The sequence below is a fragment of the Saccopteryx leptura genome, chromosome 2 (genome assembly GCF_036850995.1).
Source record: "Saccopteryx leptura isolate mSacLep1 chromosome 2, mSacLep1_pri_phased_curated, whole genome shotgun sequence".
NCBI lineage: Eukaryota > Metazoa > Chordata > Mammalia > Chiroptera > Emballonuridae > Saccopteryx > Saccopteryx leptura.
In genome coordinates this window covers 131,208,047-131,231,577 of record NC_089504.1, presented here as the reverse complement: position 1 = coordinate 131,231,577, position 23,531 = coordinate 131,208,047, and the positions used below count along the sequence as shown (strand labels likewise).

General features: G+C 37.6%; 1 protein-coding gene across 6 annotated transcripts in view; it reads left to right on the top strand.

The window, feature by feature from the left end:
* LARP4 (La ribonucleoprotein 4) overlaps positions 1 to 23,531 on the top strand; it is a 100,209-nt gene that overhangs the window by 25,242 nt on the left and 51,436 nt on the right. For all 6 annotated transcript variants that reach the window (XM_066368722.1, XM_066368724.1, XM_066368721.1 and 3 more), the window contains 6 exons: positions 1,053 to 1,205; positions 5,351 to 5,423; positions 10,769 to 10,905; positions 13,652 to 13,755; positions 21,270 to 21,380; positions 22,114 to 22,167. In XM_066368722.1, coding sequence (XP_066224819.1) covers positions 1,053 to 1,205; positions 5,351 to 5,423; positions 10,769 to 10,905; positions 13,652 to 13,755; positions 21,270 to 21,380; positions 22,114 to 22,167 — 632 coding nt within the window. The remainder of the gene's footprint in view (positions 1 to 1,052; positions 1,206 to 5,350; positions 5,424 to 10,768; positions 10,906 to 13,651; positions 13,756 to 21,269; positions 21,381 to 22,113; positions 22,168 to 23,531) is intronic.

Genomic DNA, 23,531 nt, shown 5'->3' with positions numbered 1-23,531 from the left:
TTATGGCACTTAAGTTGTTCATTGATTGCTTTCTTTTATGTGCCTTGACTGATGGGCTCCAGTTGAGCCAGCGACCCCTTGCTCAAGCCAGCAGCCTTGGAGTTTTGAACCTGGGACCTCAGAGTCCCAGATTGATGTTCTGTCCACTGAGTCACCACTGGTCAGGTGTAAATTAGCTTTTAAAAAATAATATTTATTGATTAGAGAGAGAGAATGGGAGAAAGAGACAGAAACATTGATCTTCCTTATATGTGCCCTGACTAATAATGGTCGAACCCACAACTTTTGAATATTGAGATGATGCTCTAACCCAGGGGTCAGGAACCTTTTTGGCTGAGAGAGCCATGAACGCCACATATTTTAAAATGTAATTCTGTGAGAGCCATACAACGACCCGTGTGTGTTAAGCATTATCCAATAAAAATTTGGTGTTGTCCCGGAGGACAGCTGTGATTAGCTCCAGCCACCCACAGCCTTGAACGTGAGTGGTAGGAAATGAATGCATTGTAATATATGAGAATGTTTTATGTTTTTAACGTTACTATTTTTTTTTATTAAGATTTGTCTGCAAGCCAGATGCAGCCATCAAAAGAGCCACATCTGGCTCGCGAGCCATAGGTTCCCGATCTCTGCTCTAACCAGTGGACCTGTCTGACCAGAGCAGGTGTAAATTAGTTTTGAGCTACCATCATTGGCAATGCTATCTACCTACTTATTTGACCTTGAGCAAATGATTTAATTTTCCCATTCTTGTGTCCTTGTTCTGTAGATCAATAATAATAAAAATAGTAACAATAATAATTATTTGCAGTAAGCTATCTGATGTATATACAGATAGTTCTGTATGAGTTTAAGCGATTGTTAATTATTTTAGCTTATCCATAATCGTCAAAACTTATCTCCCTTGGGAAGAGAACTCTTACTTAGAACCATGTGAAAATCTTGCCAACTGGTAGAATTCCTTGAAATCTTATAAGAAGACATAGGGTCCAGAGTTCCTAAAGATAGGATTTGAAGTTCTCTTTATTTTTAGTATGTTTTCTTTCATACAGGTAATACAGAGCTTTCAGATGATATGTGTAAGGAATATGAAGTAATGTATTCATCTTGTGAAACCACAAGAAATGCTACAGGCATTGAAGAATCAACTGATGGAATGATTTTAGGGCCAGAAGATCTCAGTTACCAAATATATGACGTTTCTGGTAAGTTTTAGGTTTTATTGCTCAAATGAGAATGAATGTAGTATGGTAGTCTTTCCTGCCTAAGTCTTTATCATTGTTAAAATTAACCTATGACATTGATTAGTTTATTTTCTTACTGAAAAACAACTTAATGTTAATGAAATATTAGATGATTGTAATAAATACTATTTTCACATGGCCAAACATGAAAATTGTAATTTAGAAAGAATATTTAGTACTTTAAATTTCCTTTTAAAGGAAAGTGTGAAATTAAAGGTCAAAGGAAAAAAACAGTCAAAATAGTAACTGAGACCTAACGTACAATCTTTCATTGGATCTAAGTTGTTTTTTTTTTCTTTTTAAGATTTTATTTATTGATTTTTACAGAGGGAGGAGGGGTAGGGGAGTGAAAAGTATCAACTCATAGTTGCTTCACTTTAGTTGTTCGTTACTTTCTTGTTGTATGTGCCTTTACTGGGCAAGCCCAGGGCTTTAATCTGGCGACCTCAGTGTTCTATTCTAGGTCAATGCTCTAGCCACCATGACATGACAGGGCCAGGTGGATCCAAGTTTCTTGGTCTATCAGTTGGGATCAGTGCGAGTTCTGTCAATTTTTCCATCACTTTTGTCAGTGTGAAATGAATTTATAAATGTGAAATTGTGGAGATTAATTTTAAGGAAAAGGCTGTATTAAAAATATAGTTCGGCCCTGGCCAGTTCGCTCAGTGGTAGATTGTCACCCTGTTGTGTGGATGCACTGGGTTTGATTCCTGGTCAGGGCACACAGGAGAAGCAACCATCTGCTTCTCCACTCCTCCCCCTCCCCCTTCTCCTCCTCTCTCTCTTCGCCTCCCACAGCTGTGGCTTAATTGGTTCAAGCCATTGGCTCTGGGTACTGAGGATGGCTCAGTGGAGCTTTTGCCTCAGGTGTTAAAAATAGCTTGATTGTGAGCATAGCCCCAGATCGGCAGAGCATTGGCCCCAGAAAGGGATTGCCAGGTTGATCCTGGTCAGGGCGCATATGGGAGTCTATCTCCCCTCCTCTTACTTGGAAAAAAGAGAAAAAGGAAACATGGTTCTACTACAGTTTAACTTGTGAAACATGTTTTTTTCACATTCATGTAATTGTTATGGATTCGTAGCTGGTTGGATTTAAAGTGGATGAAAATTAAAGGACACTAAAAATGGACCGTAGACCCTGATGACCTAACTTTATTTTTCTAATTTCTCAAGGGTCCCCTTGGAAAATAAGTGTAATGGGAGAGGGTAGGCATTTCTATCTTTGCCTTCCGTCAAGGTATATAAACCTTTGTCTTCAAGTTGTTTTTTGGTTTTTTTTCATTTTTCTGAAGCTGGAAACAGGGAGAGACAGTCAGACAGACTCCCGCATGCGCCCGACCGGGATCCACCCGGCACGCCCACCAGGGGCAAGGCTCTGCCCACCAGGGGGCGATGCTCTGCCCATCCTGGGCGTCGCCATGTTGCGACCAGAGCCACTCTAGCGCCTGAGGCAGAGGCCACAGAGCCATCCCCAGCGCCCGGGCCATCTTTGCTCCAATGGAGCCTTGGCTGTGGGAGGGGAAGAGAGAGACAGAGAGGAAAGCGCGGTGGAGGGGTGGAGAAGCAAATGGGTGCTTCTCCTGTGTGCCCTGGCCGGGAATTGAACCCGGGTCCTCCGCACGCTAGGCCGACGCTCTACCGCTGTTCAAGTTTTTTATTATAAATAGTTGGACTAGATTTTTAAGGTCTTTTGGCTTTTAAGTTGATTTCAGAAGTGGAATGGTGTGTTACTTCCATTTAAGGTGGTAGATTCTACTTTCTACTTGTGCTTGTAATATACCTAACTACCGGCTACTTTGAATGTAGAGTTGGTTTAAGTGATGTGGCAACCAGTTGATATTTTAATAAGTTTGCTATAATGACATTGAAAGGTTAAATGAAGCAATTGTTAACAGTTGAGTAGATATATTTTGTATCAGAAGGATTGTATATAAATAAAAATAGAATGCTTCTATTCATTTTAATAAAGTTAATTTAATATCTAATATCACTTTGAATCTTTTAAAAATATTAACTTGATTTTAGAGAGGAAGGGGGAGAGAGAGAGATCAATTTGTTGTTCCACTTACCTATGCATTCATTGGTTGACTCTTGTATGTGCCCTGACTTGGGATTGAACCCACAACCTTGGTGTATTGGGACAGCGCTCGAACCAACTGAGCTACCTGGCCAGGGCATCACTTAGAATTGTGAATAGTAAGACAAGGTAGTGATAAAATCATGCAAAGAATTTAACTTTACATACATTCTGTTGTCTGTGTATTTAAATGAAATTAATTATTAATGCTTTTTATGAAGAAGACAGATGATAAGCTTTAAGTCTGTAATGTTTTGTGTAAGAGAGGACTGATTTTCCAGGCTTGAGTCTTGAAAAAATGTTCTGGATTTAAATAATACAAAGCATTAAGAAGTGTTGTAGTCTGACCAGGTGGTTGTGCAGTGGATAGAGCATCAGACTGGGATGCAGAGGACCCAGGTTTGAAACCCTGAGGTCGCCGGCTTGAGCGTGGGCTCATCTGGCTTGAGCCCGGGGCTCACCAGTTTGAGCATGGGGTTGCTGGTTTGTGTGTGGGATTGTAGACATGACCCCATGGTCACTGGCTTGAGCCTAAACATTGCTGGCTTGAGCAAGGGGTCACTGGCTTGAATGGAGTCCCCCCAACCCCCAGTCAAGGCACATAGGAGAAAGGAATCAATGAACAACTAAGGAGCCGCTACAAAGAATTGATGCTTCTCATCTCTCTCTCTTCCTCTCTGTCCCTCTCTCTATCTCTCTCTCTGTCCCCCGCCCAAAAGAAAAGGACTGTTGTAAAGTTCATCTGGTCCTTTGAACATTTGAGTGCTTTAATATTCCTTGGAAGGTACCTGATCAGGTGGTGGCGCAGTGGATAGAGTGTCAGACTGGGATGCGGAGGACCCAGGTTCGAAACCTTGAGGTCCTGACTTGAGCACTGGCTCATCCTGCGTGAACGCAGGATAGACATGACCCCAAGGTTGCTGGCTTGAAGCCCAAGGTCACACTGGCTTGAGCAAGGGATCACTCGCTCTGCTGTAGCCCCCTGGTGAAGGCACATATGAGAAAGCAGTCAATGAACAAGCAATCAACAAACAACTAAAATGCCGCAATGAAGAATTGATGCTTCTCATCTCTTCCTGTCTGTCTGTGACTATCTGTCCCTCTCTCTGTCTCTGTCTAAAAAAGAATTCCTGGGGAGGTATGGTGCTCTAAAATTAAAAAATGAAAAAAGTGTTAAGACATAGAAGTTTAAGGAGTGTAATTAACCTCAGATTTACTACCAATACTATGGGTGGGTGTTTGTGTGTATTCATCCCACTTTGCTTAGCTAGTTACTGTCTTTAAATTTAGATGAACACTACTCTTGTTCTTTGAGTTTTTTTTTTCTTTGAGTTTTATTAAAGGAATAAGTACTCATTACATTTTAAAGTATTTAGAGTAGTAATTTACAATATGGTAGCTAGGTACATTCAGTATTAATGGTGCTTTGTTAATTACTTGATAAAAGTTTTTGGGGTTTTTTTTTAAGTGAGAGGAGGGGAGCTAGAGAGACAGACTTTCGCATGCACCCCAACCAGGATCCACCTGGCAACCCCTATCTGGCGTCTATGCTTGAATCAGTCAAGCTGTCCTCAGTGCCTGAGGCCAATGCTTGGACCAACTGGGCTATCCTCATTGTTCTTGCTGATGCTTGAACTAGTTGAGCTGCTGACTGGAAGGGGAATACAGAGAGATGGGGGAAAGGAGGGGGAGAGAAGCAGATGGTCAGTTCTCTTGTGTGCCCTGACCAGGAATTGAACCTGGGATGTCCATACACTGGGCCAATGCTCTATCCACTAAGGCAACCGGCCCCAGCCAATAAAAGTTTTTAAAGTGATGTGAAATCTGTCTAAAGAATGAAGAATAGATAGGCTGAAAGAAATTAGTTGAACTTTGAACTATATTCATTCTAAAAAAATAATAAAAGTTTGATTTGATGAGTTTAATTTATGTATACTTTTTATGTCTTATTCTGAGTATAACAATATGTAAAGGTTACCACCTATGGTAATTTGGTATTAAGCTTTTTCCTCTTGTTTTCTACCATCAGGAGAAAGCAATTCAATTTCTACAGAAGATCTAAAAGAATGTCTGAAGAAACAATTAGAATTCTGTTTCTCACGGTACACTATGTTTCTTTTTAAATATTTCTCAATGTTTTTGAATTGTTTGGTTAGTAGATGTAAAATACCTATGAGATAGAGTGGAAGAATTGTGGTTTTGATTTTCATCATTGATGTACTTTGGTTTCATTCTTTTATATTTCTTAACTAGATTTAAAGATGTAATCTTCAAATGGATATGAAAAGGATATTCTAAGTAGAAAGATAATGAAAATTTTTTTGGATACTTTTCTTATGAATATACTCAACTTTATGGTTCTCAAAAAAAGTGATTATTTCTTAATTTATATGTTTAGTAATTGGCTCTTTGATCAGTTATTTTTAACAAGGTAGATGAATGGGCATAGAATTTATATTACCAGTGTCTTTTATTAAATAAGGAGTTCTTTCAGGCAAATGTTTCAAGATTTCTTATTTACAGATAAGAATTATGTAGGTAGGTATATTTACAGGTTAGGTATCATAATACTTCAGTACGCAGAACTGCCCCTTCCAAAATATGGATATGCTTGAAAATGTAATACCTTCTATTTTCCCTATATATGGTGAGAAGTAGGACCAGTTGAACCTGTTTTTCAAGCTAGAAACCTGGATTTCATCATTGTTTTTTTTTTTAAACTTTTTTTTAAAGTGAAAAGAGGGGAGATAGATTCCCCGTATGCACCCCAACTGGGATCCACCTGGCAACCCCTGTCTGGGGCCAATGCTTGAATCATCTGAGCTACACTAAGTACCCCTCAAACCAATTGAGCCACTGGCTTCAAGAAGGGAAGAGAGAAAAGGGGAGGGAGGGAGAGAGAAGCAGATGGTTACTCTTCATGTGTGTCCTGTCTGGGGATCAAACGTAGGAGGTCTGCACACCGGGCTGATGCTCTATCCCTTGAGCAAACCAGCTAGGGCCTTTAAAAAAAACTTGTATTAGCATTTTTTTAATGCTGAATTTACTCCCATGCAAGTTTTGTTTGTTTTTTCTTTCAGTTTCTTCTGGAATATCTTCCTCCCTCCTCTTTCCTCCTTCCTCCCTCCTCTCCCCCTCCTCCCCCCTCCTCTCCCCCTCCTCCCCCCTCCTCTCCCCCTCCTCCCCCTCCCTCTCCCTCCTCTTCCCTTTTCCCTCCACCCTCTGCCCTCTACCCTCTTCCCTCTGCCCTCCTTCCTCTGCCCTCTTCCTCCCTCTTCTCTCTTCTTCCCTCCTTCCTCTTCCCTCCTTCTCCCTCTTCCCTCCTTCCTCTTACCTCCTTCTCCCTCTTCCCTCCTTCCTCTTCCCTCCTCCTCCTTTCTCTTCCTCCCTCCTCTTCCCTCTCCCCCTCCTCTCTTCCCCCTCCTCCTTTTCCTTCTCCTCCTCCTCCTTCTCCTTTTTCTTTTTTTTTTTTGTATTTTTCTGAAGCTGGAAACGGGGAGAGACAGTCAGACAGACTCCCGCATGCGCCCGACCGGGATCCACCCGGCACGCCCACCAGGGACGAAGCTCTGCCCACCAGGGGGCGATGCTCTGCCCCTCCCCGGCGTTGCGCTGCCGCAACCAGAGCCACTCTAGCGCCCGGGCCATCTTTGCTCCAATGGAGCCTTGGCTGCGGGAGGGGAAGAGAGAGACAGAGAGGAAGGAGGGGGAGGGGGGTGGAGAAGCAAATGGGCGCTTCTCCTATGTGCCCTGGTCGGGAATTGAAACCCTGGTCCCCCGCACTCCAGGCCAACGCTCTACCGCTGAGCCAACCGGCCAGGGCCTCCTCCTCCTTTTTCTTACAACCTCTTCTTGTTGAGGAACAATCTGCTCTTTTTCAGTTAGGATCATCTCAGTATGGCAGGAAGAGCTCATGTATGGGATAATTACCCATAAGCTCTGTAAGTCCTGCACCACATCTTGGGAGCTTTGTTCACCTAGATATGCTCATGTCCAGAGGTTTATCTACATCAAAACCTTTAATTTAGCATTGCTCTCTACATTTTTAAGCAAGTACAACAAAAATGTGGCACTCTTTTTGGGCCACTGACTGTGTCCAGCCCACTGTTTGGCCTGGGCACACCTACCAAATCCATCCTTATAACGATGGAATGGCACACATTGTTCTGTAAAGTGACGCTCTTCAGATACTTAGGGCTTTCTGTATATGCTTACCTTTGGCCTGGCCAGTTTCATGAGTGTTCTGAAAGTGAACATGAGCATTGGAATCCCTCGATTTGCATAATTTGGGGGGGGGGGGTTCTGGGTCATATGAATAGCGAGCCATGTTCAGAGGTCTCCTCAGACCGCTTTTGGAAAGAGGTTCTTTTATCACAGTACACTCTCAACTCAGGTTTAATTGGTTCCTTATCCTAAATATCTTTGTTTTCTTTCTGTCCCTTTTTTCCAGCAGGGTAGGGGAGGAGAACAAGAGAGAGAGAGAAACGTTGATTTGTTGTTCCACCTAGTTATGCATTCATTGGTTGATTCTTGTATTGCCCTGACCAGGGATTGAACTGGCAACCCTGGTGTATCTGGATGATGCTCTGAAGGATTGAGCTAACTGGCCAGGGTTCTTCCCCATCTTTTTTTTTTCTTTGTCTTCATAGTCTAGTACAGGCCCTAAGATAAAAGCAAAAGCTTTCTGGCTTTCTTTTCTATAGTCAGTTGTGCCTATGATACAATTAATTTTCTATAACATACTTTAAAGGTTTCTTAAATTTTTGCTTGCTAATTGGATCATTTCTATGTGTGCTAATATTCTGAGTTCTTTGTCTTGATTCTCTGTCATAATTTTCCTGCCTTTTTGAATGTCTTACAAATTTTGATTATATGCTGGACATATAAAAGAAGCTAGAATCTGCAAGTAATGTAATTTTTCCCTCTAGAAAAGATTTGAGCTTTCTTCTGGTAGGCAGAAGCAAATTGATTGCTTCAGTCCAGTCAGGGCTTAGGCTGGGTCCAAGGGCTGAGCAGCCATTGTAATTAGACTTGGTTCACCTCTAATTTATATTTGTTCCTTAAGGCATGACCCTCTCAGACTTTTGATATAGAAGTTAGCAGTATTATATTACTTCATTCTTGAAACACCAAGGGGAGATTTAGCTCTGTGTTTTACCCCACATAGCTTCAAATTCTGGCAAATGTCTTGTGGAGGAGACCTGTTTTGTGTTTGACGCAAGGTTTCTTCTTCCACTGGAACGTCCACAAAACCACTGAGGTTTTACTCCTATCTTTTCAACTTAGCTCCCAATCTGTCATCCTCCTAAGAACTCAATTAACACAGTTGTGTGTTGAGGGAGCTAGTTTAGCTTCTAATTCATAATGTCAGTCCTGTGCTACTGCTGCAAGGTCTGCTGGTTGTCCTCTGGTCCAGGATCTACAAACCCCCTCAGATCCAGAAAGAAAGATCATCTTTCTGGAATTTTATTTTGTTCTCATAGCTTCCACAGCTCTTTATCTCTGAAAACATAATTTTTGTAATTGTTTCAAGCCTTTTCAGTTGTTACAGAGGAAGCTCTTGCTTGTCATAATCTACCACATTCTGTTTAACATTGTGTTATATATAGTTCAAACCAGCTGGGCAATTGACATTTGTAGCACAGCAAAATTGTCATTAGTACATGTCAGATATAGTCATAAAAATTCAAATCCTATGTGTTATTTACATTAAGTTGATGTACCTTTGTAAGGTATAGTTTCTTTAAGGGTTTGACTCTGTTTTATAAGACTAGATCTAAGTTGATTCAGCTACAACTTTTTAGTTATACAAATATTGTTTATGGTTGTCTTATTTTTAAGTTCTTAAAGAACTTTTTATTAGGGTGACACTGGTATATTCTTCCTTTGATGCTGAACTTAGTTTTAACCTTTACTGGTTTCCTCTCTATTCTCATTTTCCTTCCCAAAACGAATAACCACCACCTACTGACAGTTGTAACCTTAAGAATGTATTTACTACTATACTCTAATATAATATGAATGTAAAGGCCTTTATTTATTTCTCCCTTTATTTTTAATATTTTTAAATGTTTATTTTATTGATTTTAGATAGAAAGGGAGGGGGGAGAGAGAGGGAGAGAGGGAGGAGGAGAGAGGGAGGGAGAGAAAGGGAGAGAGAGGGAGAAAGGGAGAGAGGAAGAGGGGGAGACGGAACATCGATCTGTTCCTGTGTGTGCCCTGACCAGGGATTGAAATGGCAACCTCTGTGCTTCTGGATGATACTCTAGTAACCAACTGAGCTAAAGGGCTTTAATCTTACTCTTTGCCAAGCACTACAGCTTTGAAACACATTTCTGAACAAAAAAGATCCTTCATGGAACCTGTATTCTGGGCAGGGTGGGGAGGGGGGGACAAAACAATAAATGTATTACAAAAAAGCTATTTAGAAGTGTTAGGTGATCATCAGTATGGAAAAAAAAAATAAAATCGAGCAATGTAAGCAGGGGAAGGGACATCAGGAGTACTCGGGTAGTTTCAGTTTTAAATAGGGTGGTCATTAAGATGGCTTTTAAACATAGACTTCTAGCTGTTTATAATCAGACAGCTGCAAGATTTGATGTGAATAAGATCTGATTTGATTTCACTTCAGTTTGTTAAACAGGATTTTATGTGTAAGATCGAAGAGTTGTATCTTCTTTTTTAAAAATGTATCTTAAATTTTAATCTTAATTTTAAAATGCTTTAAATTTATTATTTAAATGTAAATTAAAAGTAAAACATTTATTGAAAATACTACAAACATTCAGAAACTGAAAAACCTCCACAATCCAATTCATGGTTTAAACTGCATAGACTAACATCAGTAATAACATCAGTAATAAACTGTTTATAAGATGGAACTAAACTATATATAGTATAATATTTTTTTAGATACTTTAAATTTAATATTTAACTTTTTCTGTATCAATATAATTACATAAAACTTCTTGTTTAAAATTATTGGACCCAAAAGGTTGAAGGGATTAAGCAAAAACAAAATCTCATAGATGCAGACAACAGTATGGTGATTATCAGGGGAAAGACTGGTGGAAGGAGGGAGAAGAGGGTGTAGGGGGGATAAATGGTGATGGAAGGAGAATTAACATGGGGTGTTGAACTCATAATACAGTATTACAGATGGTGTATTCTAGAGTTGTATACCTGAAACATTATAATTTTATTAACTAGTGTCACCCCAATAAATTCAGTTAAAAAGTTAAAAAAAACTATTGTATCCAATGGATCATATCATATTTAGGGATGCAGAATTTTTCTGAAAGTTATTAGAGCATATCTTTTATATATTATGTACTTTCATAGTTGTGTTATTTCTGATAGCATAATTTTGTTTTCTTAGACGTAGTTACAAAAGTGAATAAGGCACCTCTTTAGGACTGTTAATTCCGCTTATTTTATTTTTTTCCAGAGAAAATTTGTCAAAGGATCTTTACCTGATATCTCAAATGGACAGTGATCAATTCATCCCAATTTGGACAGTTGCCAACATGGAAGAAATAAAAAAGCTAACCACAGACCCTGATCTAATTCTTGAAGTATTGAGATGTATGTAAATCATACTTTTTAGCTTATTTTTTTAAGTCAACAAATTATAAATGTTCTTTTAATTTCTGTTCATACTAGGGAATTGTTTTCACTCCCTATTTTTTGCTGTTCTCTTCCAATAATTTATCTTTACTGACTGGTATATAGCTTCTGTGTTGATTATACACTATTGTTGTTCCTGTTGATACTCAGTTACACATATAAGCAATTAAGTCTGTTTTTTGGGCTGTTAGAAAGTTTTATGTGTCATTTTCACACCCTCTAAGTCTAAAGCAATCTATTTCAAACTTTTGAACTCAAGTAGAACATTTTACATCACATATATGACATTCCCACATACAACTCAAATGCTACTTAAATTAATACTAAATGCTTACAACCAACTCATTTCTTTTATTCTAAATTGATTTCACAACCTATTAAAGAGTTGCAACCTCCAGTTTGACAAATACTGCTCAAAAATTTGATATAGAATTTATATTTTTAGGTTGAGGTTCTAAGAATTTTTAGTGATGTTTGTATCATGAATATTAGTATTTCTTGGTAACTTCTCTTACGTGGTTCTTGTTAATTACTTGACTGAATAAAGGTGGCTTTTCATCTTTATATGAAATACGTTGTTGGAAATGTTTAAAGTTTAATATAACAAGTCCAATGATGGATTTATTAAATGGGAGTAGAGGATTTTCCTTTTCAGATGCTGAAAACATTTATTAAATAATCTCTGGTTTGTGAGACATCATTTCTTAAAATGACCCAGTCTTGGCCATGTGGTTCAGGGGATACAGTGTCATCCCAATGTGCCATGGTCGAGAGTTCAATCACAGTTAGGGCACATACGAGAAGCAACCAGAGAATATACAATTAAATGGAATGACTAAGTGGAGCAACAAATTGATGCTCTTCCCTCCTTACCTTTTCCCTCCCTCCCTTCTTCTTTCTCTCTTTCTCTCCCTCTTTCCCTTTGTCCCTCTCTCCTTTTTACCTTCTCTCTCAAATTAGTGGAAAAGTCTAGTCAAAGAAATTAGCCAAGAGATACGCAGAATTCCCTATCTCTTAGGGCTGGAACCTAGCTCTAATACCCAAGCCATTTTTCTTTTTCTTTTTTTTCTTTTTTTTTTATAAATAAATTTTTATTTTAATGGGGTGACATCAATAAATCAGAGTACATATATTCAAAGAAAACATTTCCAGGTTATCTTGTCATTTAGTTCTATTGCATACCCATCACCCAAAGAGAGATCGTCCTCCGTCACCCCGTTTTTCTTACCTACTACTTTTATTCTCTATCTACCTTGTTAAGGGAGATGTGGCATAATATCTTTCTGCAAGGACTAGAATAAAAGTTTTGTCTATGTGGTTCTATAAAGATGTGGCATAGCCTGACCTGTGGTGGCTCAGTGGATAAAGCATCGACCTGGAAACACTGAGGTCGCCAGTTCGAATCCCTGGGCTTGCCTGGTCAAGGCACATATGGGAGTTGATGCTTCCTGCTCCTCCCCCTTCCTCTCTCTCTCTCCTCTCTAAAATGAATAAATAAAAAATATTAAAAAAAAAAAAAGATGTGGCATAATATCTTTCTGCAGGGACTAGAATAAAGTTTTGGCTATGTGGTACTATAAAGATGGCTTCTGGCCTGACCTGTGGTGGCACAGTGGATAAAGCGTTGACCTGGAATGCTGAGGTTGCCGGTTCAAAACCCTGGGCTTGCCTGGTCAAGGCACATATGGGAGTTGATGCTTCCTGTTCCTCCCCCTATTCTCTCTATCTCTTTCCTCTCTCTTTCTTTCTCTCTCTCCAATAAAAATGGATAAATAAAATCTTTAAAAAAAAAAAAAAGATGGCTTCTGGGCCTGGTCTGTGGTGGCTCATTGGATAAAGCATCAATCTGAAATGCTGACGCTGTCCTTTTGAAATCCTAGGCTTGCCTGGTCAAGGCACATGCGAGAAGCAACTACGTATGAGTTGATATTCCCACTCCCCCCCTACCTGCCTTTCTCTCTCTCTCCTCTCTCTAAAATCAATAAACAAAATCTTAAAAAAAAAAGATGGTTTCTGGGTTTCTGTAATAATATTTAAATAATTGTTAAAATCAAGGAAAAAATTAATATCATTTGTGTATAATTCTTGGTTTAAGTGCTTCTTAGACTGTAATTAAGATATTTTTATTGAGTTGAGAGAGAGACATTGATTTATTGTTTTACTAATTTATGCATTCACTGGTTGATAATTGTATGTGACCTGATGGGGGATTGAACCTGTGACCTTGGAAAATCAGGACGATGTTCTAAATAACTGAGCTACTTGGCTGGAACTAGACTGTAATTTTAAGAAGAGTTTCTTCACATATTAGAGTTGATTACATTCCTCAGAGTAGTGTTTGGCTAATATAAGTACATTGATTTTTGTTCTCTCTTGAAATAAAGAATCTGGTCATTGTATACAGGGAAATTGCCTTATTAGATATGTGTTGTATACTCCCTGAAGGCTTTTTTCAACCCCAGCACAATCACAAGTCACAAAGTAGGTACTCTGAATATTATGTTCAAACAATAACATATTTTGACAATGTTCTTTACATGTTAATTTCAAAATATTTTATGTAACTAATTATTGATACTACAACTTAATTTTTTTAGACTCTTAACCTCTGCTAATTCAGTTGGGAAAAGAACTGAATAGTTTTTTTTAAATGGCATTACTATCTTTACTTGTCACCTTTTAATGAAACTTTTTAAAATTTCAGCTTCTCCCATGGTACAAGTTGATGAGAAAGGTGAGAAAGTGAGACCAAGTCATAAGCGTTGTATCGTGATTCTTCGAGAGATTCCTGAAACAACACCAGTAGAGGTAAATTAAACATTGTTAAAGCTAAGTATTCTTTACTTTTTAAATTGGAGGAGCTACCTAAATAAATGAAGACAAATATAAATTAGGACTAATGGATCAGGACTAACCCTTCTGCTTAGCAAAATATGAAGTAAAGCTGCAGTTATAAAGATGATATGGTACAGGTACAAAAATAAAATAATTTACTAAAAAAATATAATCCAGAAATAGGCTCTTTTATACAATAATATGTGTATAATAATATTTACTTGTTAATTAAGTTCTACCAAGTATTGGGCAATGTTCTTTAGTTATTTAACCGTAAGGTTTATTACCTGTTTTATAGGCAAAGTTAACTTAGCCTTAAGATGGATAAATAATTTGTCTAAGGACCTATGAGCTGTTTGAATGACAATCTGGATTTGAACTTGATCACTCTGCTTTCAAAACCCATATTTCTTCATAATCACTAAGCCACAGAGTTTCACACTAAGTTGTCATGTTAGGCATAATAAATTAGAGATAGGGAGAATTAATCAGTGAATTGATTAACCATTTTAAAAAGAAAAACTTGCTATCTAACAGATTTGACGCACTAGTTAAATCTTCTATCTCCAGAACGAGATAAGAGATATTAGAAAAGCAACTCTCACTAGATCTTTGATTTAAAATTATGAATTATATGTCAAAAATAACAAATTGAAAGGAAGATTGCAGAATGGGAAGAATATTTGCAATACTGTATTAAGAAACAGTGTGGAGTATACATGAACCTGAACTTGAACCAAACTGCCTCAGTTTGAATTCTAACCTTTTTAATTGCTAGTTCAATGATCTTGAATAAGTTACTTAACCTCTTTTTGCCTCAGTTTTCTCATCTATTAAATGGGATAATAGTAACAAGCAATTCATAAAATTGTTATGAGAACTGAATTAGTATATAAAGAGCTTAGAATAGTAGCATGTATATAAAACCACTCTGAGGTTAGCCATTATTGTCATTTTTATAGTTGTTGTAATTCATAGTCTTAATACATAAAGAGCTCATATACGTATGTGTAAAGAAGTAAGAGGAACAAGGCAGCAACATACTATTCGTAAAGAATAAGTAAGTGTAAATTACTAAAATAGTCTGAGAAAGTTGATTTAGGCCTTAATAATGGAAAAATCAGATTAAAATGAGAAGATTTGGGTTGGGACCTTCAAATAAATTTTTGATAACTTTAGATCCAGACTTCTCTTTTATTTGGGATCCATGAACCTAAAGAATGGTAAAGGCTGAAAATAGGGATTTTTATTAAGATTTCAATGATTTAATCAATTTATTATACATTTTAAAGAAATTAATATTTGGAGAATATCTATTGGCTTTTTTTTTTTTTTCATTTTACAAAATGTTGAGTATTGTAATGGTAGGGATGATATCAAACCGTTTTTTTTTGTTGTTGTTTTTTTAATAATTTTATTTTTTTAATGGGGTGACATCAATAAATCAGGATACATATATTCAAAGATAACAAGTCCAGGTTATCTTGTCGTTCAATTGTGTTGCATACCCATCACCCAAAGTCAGATTGTCCTCTGTCACCTTCTATCTAGTTTTCTTTGTGCCCCTCCCCCTCCCCCTTTCCCTCTCCCTTTCCCCCCTCCCCCCCCTATTGGCTTTTTAAGGCACAGATTAGCAGGTGGCAGGCAGTCTAACAGTTGCACGGATAGTTCTTCAAAAATATAATTCTGGACTGGATAGGAATTTTATTAACTGAACTTGGTGATATTTCACCACTTTCACAAATGTCACAAAACTCAGCTGGTTAATGACTTATTTCCAGTTGAGACCCATCTTTTTTTTGTTTTTTAAATTCAATGCATTTAACATTTGAGCAAGTTAGAATACAAATTAGACTTCAATATTGTAATGTTGATTGTCAAGTCAGGTTGGTAATTGTCTTTATAAAAATTGATACCTAGTGATACTTGGTGGGACAGTCTAACCAAATCAAATTCTTTTGGTATTTTGGAATTACTAGTTACTACTAAATTTCTCCTTGCACTCAAATAGGTATAAACGAAATGGAATTTGGAGGTATACAAATCTGGGGTTGAGTTGCACTTTGTGGTAGTGTGAGTAGGTTAAACATTGTGAACCACTATTTCCTCAACTGTAGAATGGAGATGATCTTTTTTTTATTATTATTCATTTTAGGCAGGGGGAGGGAAGGAAGGGGTAGAGCAGGAAGCATCAACTCCCATATGTGCCTTCACCAGGCAAGCCCCTAAGTTTTCGAACCAGTGACCTTAGTGTTCCAGGTCTACGCTCTATCCATAGGTCAGGCAGAGATGATAAAATCTTTAAAACAGTGTCTTGTTGTGGATGATATTTCAGCAGATAATTGTTTCCTTTTCTTTTTTTCTTTTCTTTTCTTTTTTTTTTTTTTTTTGTATTTTTCTAAAGAAAGAAGCAGGGAGGCAGAGAGACAGAGTCCTGCATACACCCGACCGGGATCCACCCGGCATGCCCACTAAGGGGTGATGCTCCATTGCAACCGGAGCCATTCTAGTGCCTGAGGTGGAGGCCATGGAGCCATCCTCAGCGCCTGGGCCAACTTTGCTCCAGTGGAGCCTTGGCTGCAGGAGAGGAAGAGAGAGAGAGAGAGAGAGAGAGAGAGAGAGAGAGAGAGAGAGAGAGAGAGAAAGGAGAGGGGGAAGGGTGGAGAAGCAGGTGGGCACTTCTCCTGTGTGCCCTGGCTGGGAATCGAACCCAGGACTTCCACATGTCAGGCTGACACTTTACCGCTGAGCCAACTGGCCAGTGCCAATAATTGTTTCCTTTTATAAGCTTTTAGGGATACTTAATGTTCACTCCTGGTTTTTCTTTTTATAAACTTCTTTCAAGCTGTAAACTGTTACGCATTTCTGAATTTGGGTAATCATCTTTTTCTAAACCCATATACTTGTTGGAGTTTTATTTGATTCTTAGTTAATTATGGAAAAGAGAAGATATCTTTGCAATCTTTGCAGAGTTCGCACCTGTGAATGACTCAGATATAGACAAAGCATCTGGATCAATGGGAAAACATGAGAGTACTCAGCATCTAGCTTCACCATTGGTGGCACAGTGGATAGAGTATTGACCCATAATTCTGAGGTCCCCAGTTCAAAACACCAAGGTCACTAGCTTGAGCAGCAGGTTGCCGGCTTGAGCATGGGATCATCAATTTGATCCCAAAGGTCACTGTCTTGAAGCCTAAAGTCGCTGGCCTGAACCGCCCCTGCCCAAGGCGCATATGAGAAGCAATCAATGAACAGCTAAATGTGAAGCAACTACAAGTTGATGCTTCTCATCTGTTTCCTCCCTCTCTCTCCCTTTCTGTCTCTCTCTCAGAAAAGATAAATACAGGGGTTCCTCGGGTTACAACACAGTTTTGTTCCTATGACAGTGACATAATATGAATTTTGGTTTAAGTCGAAACACACCCTAGACTAAGTCACTTACCTATTGTAACACAGTTGTAAAATCATAATCTAGAAAAGAAAAACAGAATTAAGCCACAGAAAAAGGAAAAGGACATAAATATACTGTACTGTAGTAACAGAAAAAAATGACAAAAAATGAGTAAGCCGAAACATTCATGTCTCAATTTTTTAAAGTGTTTATGGGAGTGAGCATTGTGAATTCAAAACATCGTATGTTGAAAGTGTCGTAATCCGAGGACCCCCTATACTCAGCGTGCAGAAAATGTTAAGGGAGGGTGCCTGACCAGGCAGTGGCAGAGTGGATAGAGTGTTGGACTGGGATGCAGAGGACCTGGTTTCAAAACCCCAGGGTTGCCGACTTGAGTGCAGGCTCACCAGGTTGAGTGCAGGGTCGCTGGCTTGAATGTGGGATCGTAGACATGACCCCATGGTTGCTGGCTTGAGCCCAAAGGTCAGCTGGCTTGAGCAAGGGGTCACTTGCTCTGCTGTAGCCCCCCCCCCCCCATCAAGACACATATGAGAAAGCAACCAGTGAACCACTAAGGTGCTGCAACAAAGAATGGATGCTTCTCCTCTCTCTCCCTTCCTGCCTGTTTGTTCCTCTCTGTCTCTCTCTCTCTGTCTCTATCACACACAAAAATAAAAATAAAAATAAAAATAAAATGTTAAGGTAGGATATACCCTTTCTTTTTGATAATGATAGGACTGGATTTTAGTGTAAGGAAAATTTAGCTTTCCAGTAGGAGTGACATATATCAGTTTTGGTGATCATAAAATAGGGTTCTATCTCTGTATCATATACAAAATTTATGCTATTACTATACATGTTTTTATTTTAGACTGTAATCTGCTCTCAGTAGAAAAATAGTAGAAGCCATAAACAGTTAACAAGTGCAAGACTTACCAAGAAAAAAAGAGAAAGAACTCATATAAACAAAATCCAAAATGAAAGAGGAGAAATCACCACGGACACCATAGATATACAAAGAATTATTGTAGAATACTATGAAAAACTTTATACCACTAAATTCAACAACCTAGAAGAAATGGATAAGTTCCTAGAGCAATACAACCTTCCTAGACTGAGTCAAGAAGAAGCAGAAAGCCTAAACAGACCTATTAGAAGAGAAGAAATAGAAAACCATTAAAAACCTCCCCCAAAATAAAAGTCCAGGCCCAGACGGCTATACCAGCGAATTTTATCAAACATTCAAAGAAGACTTCGTTCCTATTCTACTGAAAGTCTTCCAAAAAGTTGAAGAAGAAGCAATACTTCCAAACACATTTTATGAGGCCAACATAACCCTCATACCAAAACCAGGCAAGGATGGCACAAAAAAAGAAAACTACAGACCAATATCTCTAATGAATACAGATGCTAAAATACTAAACAAAATACTAGCAAATCGAATACAACAACATATTAAAAAAAATAATACATCATGATCAAGTGGGATTCATCTCAGAATCTCAAGGATGGTTCAATATATGTAAAACGGTTAACGTAATACACCATATCAACAGAACAAAGAACAAAAACCACATGATCTTATTAATAGATGCAGAAAAAGCTTTCGATAAAATACAACACAATTTTATGTTTAAGACTCTCAACAAAATGGGTATAGAAGGAAAATATCTCAACATGATAAAGGCCATATATGATAAACCATCAGCTAACATCATATTAAATGGCACTAAACTGAAGGCTTTCCCCCTTAAATCAGGAACAAGACAGGGTTGTCCACTCTCTCCACTCTTATTTAATGTGGTACTAGAGGTTCTAGCCAGAGCAATCAGACAAGAGAAAGAAATAAAAGGCATCTATATCGGAAAAGAAGAAGTAAAGGTATCACTTTTTGCAGATGATATGATCCTATACATCGAAAACCCCAAAGAATCCACAAAAAGTCTACTAGAAACAATAAGCCAATACAGTAAGGTCGCAGGTTACAAAATTAACATACAGAAGTCAATAGCCTTTCTATATACCAACAATGAAACATTTGAGAACGAACTCAAAAGAATAATCCCCTTCACTATTGCAACAAAAAAAATAAAATACATAGGAATAAACATAACAAAGAATGTAAAGGACTTATATAATGAAAACTATAAACCATTGTTAAGGGAAATCAAAAAAGATATAATGAGATGGAAGAATATACCTTGTTCTTGGTTAGGAAGAATAAATATAATCAAGATGACCATATTACCCAAAGCAATATACAATTTAATGCAATTCCCATCAAAATTTCAATGACATTTTTTAAAGAAATGGAGCAAAAAATCATCAGGTTTATATGGAACTATAAAAAACCCTGAATAGCCAAAGCAATCCTAAAGAAAAAGAATGAAGCTGGGGGCTTTACAATACCTGACTTCAAACTGTATTATAGGGCCACGACAATCAAAACAGCATGGTATTGGCAGAAAAATAGACACTCAGACCAATGGAACAGAATAGAAAACCCAGAAATAAAACCACATATATATAGTCAATTTTTGATAAAGGGGCCAACAACACACAATGGAGAAAAGAAAGCCTCTTCAATAAATGGTGCTGGGAAAACTGGAAAGCCACATGCAAAAGAATGAAACTGGACTACAGTTTGTCCCCCTGTACTAAAATTAACTCAAAATGGATCAAAGATCTAAACATAAGACCTGAAACAATAAAGTACATAGAAGAAGACATAGGTACTAAACTCCTGGACCTGGGTTTTAAAGAGCATTTTATGAATTTGACTCCAATGGCAAGAGAAGTGAAGGCAAAATTAATGAATGGGACTACATCAGACTAAGAAGTTTTTGCTCAGCAAGAGAAACTGATAACAAAATATACAGACAGCCAACTAAATGGGAAATGATATTTCCAAACAACAGCTCAGATAAGGGCCTAATATCCAAAATATACAAAGAACTCATAAAACTCAACAACAAACAAACAATTCAGTAAAAAAATGGGAAGAGGACATGAACAGACACTTCTCCCAGGAAGAAATACAAATAGCCAACAGATATGAAAAGATGCTCATCTTCTTTAGTTATTAGAGAAATGCAAATCAAAACTGCAATGAGATACTACCTCACACCTGTTAGATTAGCTATTATTAACAAGACAGGTAATAGCAAATGTTGGAGAGGCTGTGGAGAAAAAGGAACCCTCATTCACTGTTGGTGGGAATGTAAAATAGTACAACCATTATGGAAGAAAGTATGGTGGTTCCTCAAAAAACTGAAAATAGAACTACCTTATGACCCAGCAATCCCTCTACTGGGTATATACCCCCAAAACTCAGAAACATTGATATGTAAAGACACATGCAGCCCCATGTTTATTGCAGCATTGTTCACAGTGGCCAGGACATGGAAACAACGAAAAACCCCGTCAATAGATGACTGGATAAAGAAGATGTGGCACATATACACTATGGAATACTACTCAGCCATAAGAAATGATGACATCGGATCATTTACAGCAAAATGGTGGGATCTTGATAACATTATACGAAGTGAAATAAGTAAATCAGAAAAAAACAAGAACTACATTATTCCATACGTAGGTGGGACATAAAAGTGAGACTAAGAGACATTGATAAGACTGTGGTGGTTGGGGGGGGGGAGGGGGAGGGGGAGGGTCACAAAGAAAACTAGATAGAAGGTGACAGGACAATCTGACTTTGGGTGGTGGGTATGCAGCATAATTGAACGACAAGATAACCTGGACATGTTATCTTTGAATATATGTATCCTGATTTATTGATGTCGCCCCATTAAAAAAATAAAATTATTTTAAAAAAAAAAGGCCTACAAAGCTCTGCATACACATAGTTTTTTCTAAAGACTGAAAGAATAAGTCTTGCACTAAAACGTATTATTTTCCAAAATGTATAGAAACTGTTGTATAAATTAAAATACAATTTCAGTTCAAAGAATTAACAACAACAACAAAAAAAAACAGTTAACAAGTAAGAAATAAAAGGACCCAAAGACATGAAGAGAAAAAAAATACTTATTATTAATGATTTTTAGAATAAAGTGAAGTTTTTCTTTTCTAGGAAGTAAAAGCTTTGTTCAAAAATGAAAACTGCCCCAAGGTGATAAGCTGTGAGTTTGCACACAATAGCAACTGGTATATTACTTTCCAGTCAGACACAGATGCACAACAGGTGAGAAGAAAACTTTTCTGATTTCAGTCGTAGTGGTATATTTTAATCGAGAAAAGGTGTACTAAAAACTGTTAATGGAGCACCTTGTTCAACCTTTTGGTTTTGCTTGTTAATCAGTTTCCTTTTTGATTATCTTCCTACAGCTTTTTCATTTTCAACTTAACAGTTTATTTCTATTAATAAGATATTAACACAGTTTTTAAATTAACATGGGGATTGGGAATCATATATTCAGTGTTAGTATTTTTAGTATGTAGTAGACCTGCAGTAAATATATCACTTTCTTTCTGATTCTTAGAATTTTGGTATATTTATTTTACTCTTAATTATTATGTTCTACTTAAAGATAGTACCATAATACTGTTTTGAAAGAGGTTTACAGCACTTTTAAACTGCTCACTTTTTCTTATAATTCTTTACCTTGGAAAGCTGTCCGATTCAACCATTTTAAAATGATGTGTAGTGACATTTTGGATCTGTTTTGAATTCTGTGCATTTTATCTGCAGTTATCCATAGTAGCTAATCTATAATAAATGTGCACTGTAGCTGAGGTTTTCTCTTAAATTTTTTCTTTTTCCTTTTCTATCACCTGTATAATATAATCACCATTATCCTTTTTTATTTAGTTTAGAGATACAGTAGTTGCTAATGCCATACTCTCTTGATAGAGTAAGGATGGCTTTCATAAAATGTTTGAATCCTAATTAAAGTTCTTTTCTGCTTTGTTAACAGGCTTTTAAATACTTGAGAGAAGAAGTTAAAACATTTCAGGGCAAGCCAATCATGGTAAGAAACATTTGTAAGTAAGGCCAGCATATAACAAGAAAGTCTTTATTGTTTGTCTGTTAGAGAATTTAAAAAACACAAATGGATAATATTTTATAAAACTCGTAATGATTTCAAAGAAATTTCTAACTCTTTACCTGACCTGTGGTGACACAGTGGATAAAATGTCAACCTGGAATGCTGAGGTCTCTGGTTCAAAACCTTGGGTTTGCCTGGTCGGGGCACTTATGGGAAGCAGCTACTATGAGTTGATGCTTCACACTCCCCGCCCCTCCAAATCAGTCAACAAAATCTTTAAAAACATTTCTGTCTCATATGATGTGCTACTTCAGAAAATTAGTGTTTTTTTTTAATTAATTAATTTATTTTTTTATTAAATTTAATGCAGTGAGTGACATTGATAAATCAGGGTACATATGTTAAGAGAAAACATCTCTAGATTATTTTGACATTTGATTGTGCTGTATACCCCTCCCCCAAAGTTAAATTGTCTTCTGTCACCTTCTATCTGGTTTTCTTTGTGCCCCTCCCCTCCCCCAACCCCTCTCTCCTTCTTCACCCCATCCCCCCTCCCCCCACCCCCCACCCCTATTGCCATCACATTCTTGTTCATGTCTCTGAGTCTCATTTTTATGTCCCTTCTATGTATGGATTCATATAGTTCTTAGTTTTTTTTCTGATTTACTTATTTCACTCCGTATAATGTTATCAAGGTCCATCCATGTTATTGTAAATGATCCGATATCATCATTTCTTATGGCTGAGTAGTACTCCATAGTATATATGTACCAAAGCTTTTTAATCCACTCGTCCTCTGACGGACACTTGGGTTGTTTCCAGATCTTCGCTATTGTGAGCAATGCTGCCACAAACATGGGGGTGCATTTCTCCTTTTGGAGCCGTTCTATGGTGTCCTTGGGGTATATTCCTAAAAGTGGGATAGCTAGGTCAAAAGGCAGTTCGATTTTCAGTTTTTTGAGGAATCTCCATACTGTTTTCCACAGAGGCTGCACCAGTCTGCATTCCCACCAGCAGTGCAGGAGGGTTCCCTCAGAAAATTAGTTTGATGGGCATCAAAATAAAATATTTTCTATACAGATATTCCTTCCAAAAGCATATCTTCAGAAAACATTAAGTTTTAGTTAGATGCTGAGTAAACAACATATAAAATAATCACAGATCTCAAAATGAAGAATAGAAATAATTTTTTACTAACAAAGTGGAAAACATTCTTGGTACATTATCTCAATTCATTACATCATCACATTAGCATTCAGCCATTTGGGAAACCTGGGAATTATCATTGATGACACTTACTTTATTTACATTTCTGATCTGTCCTCAGATTTCATGAAATCTGCCTT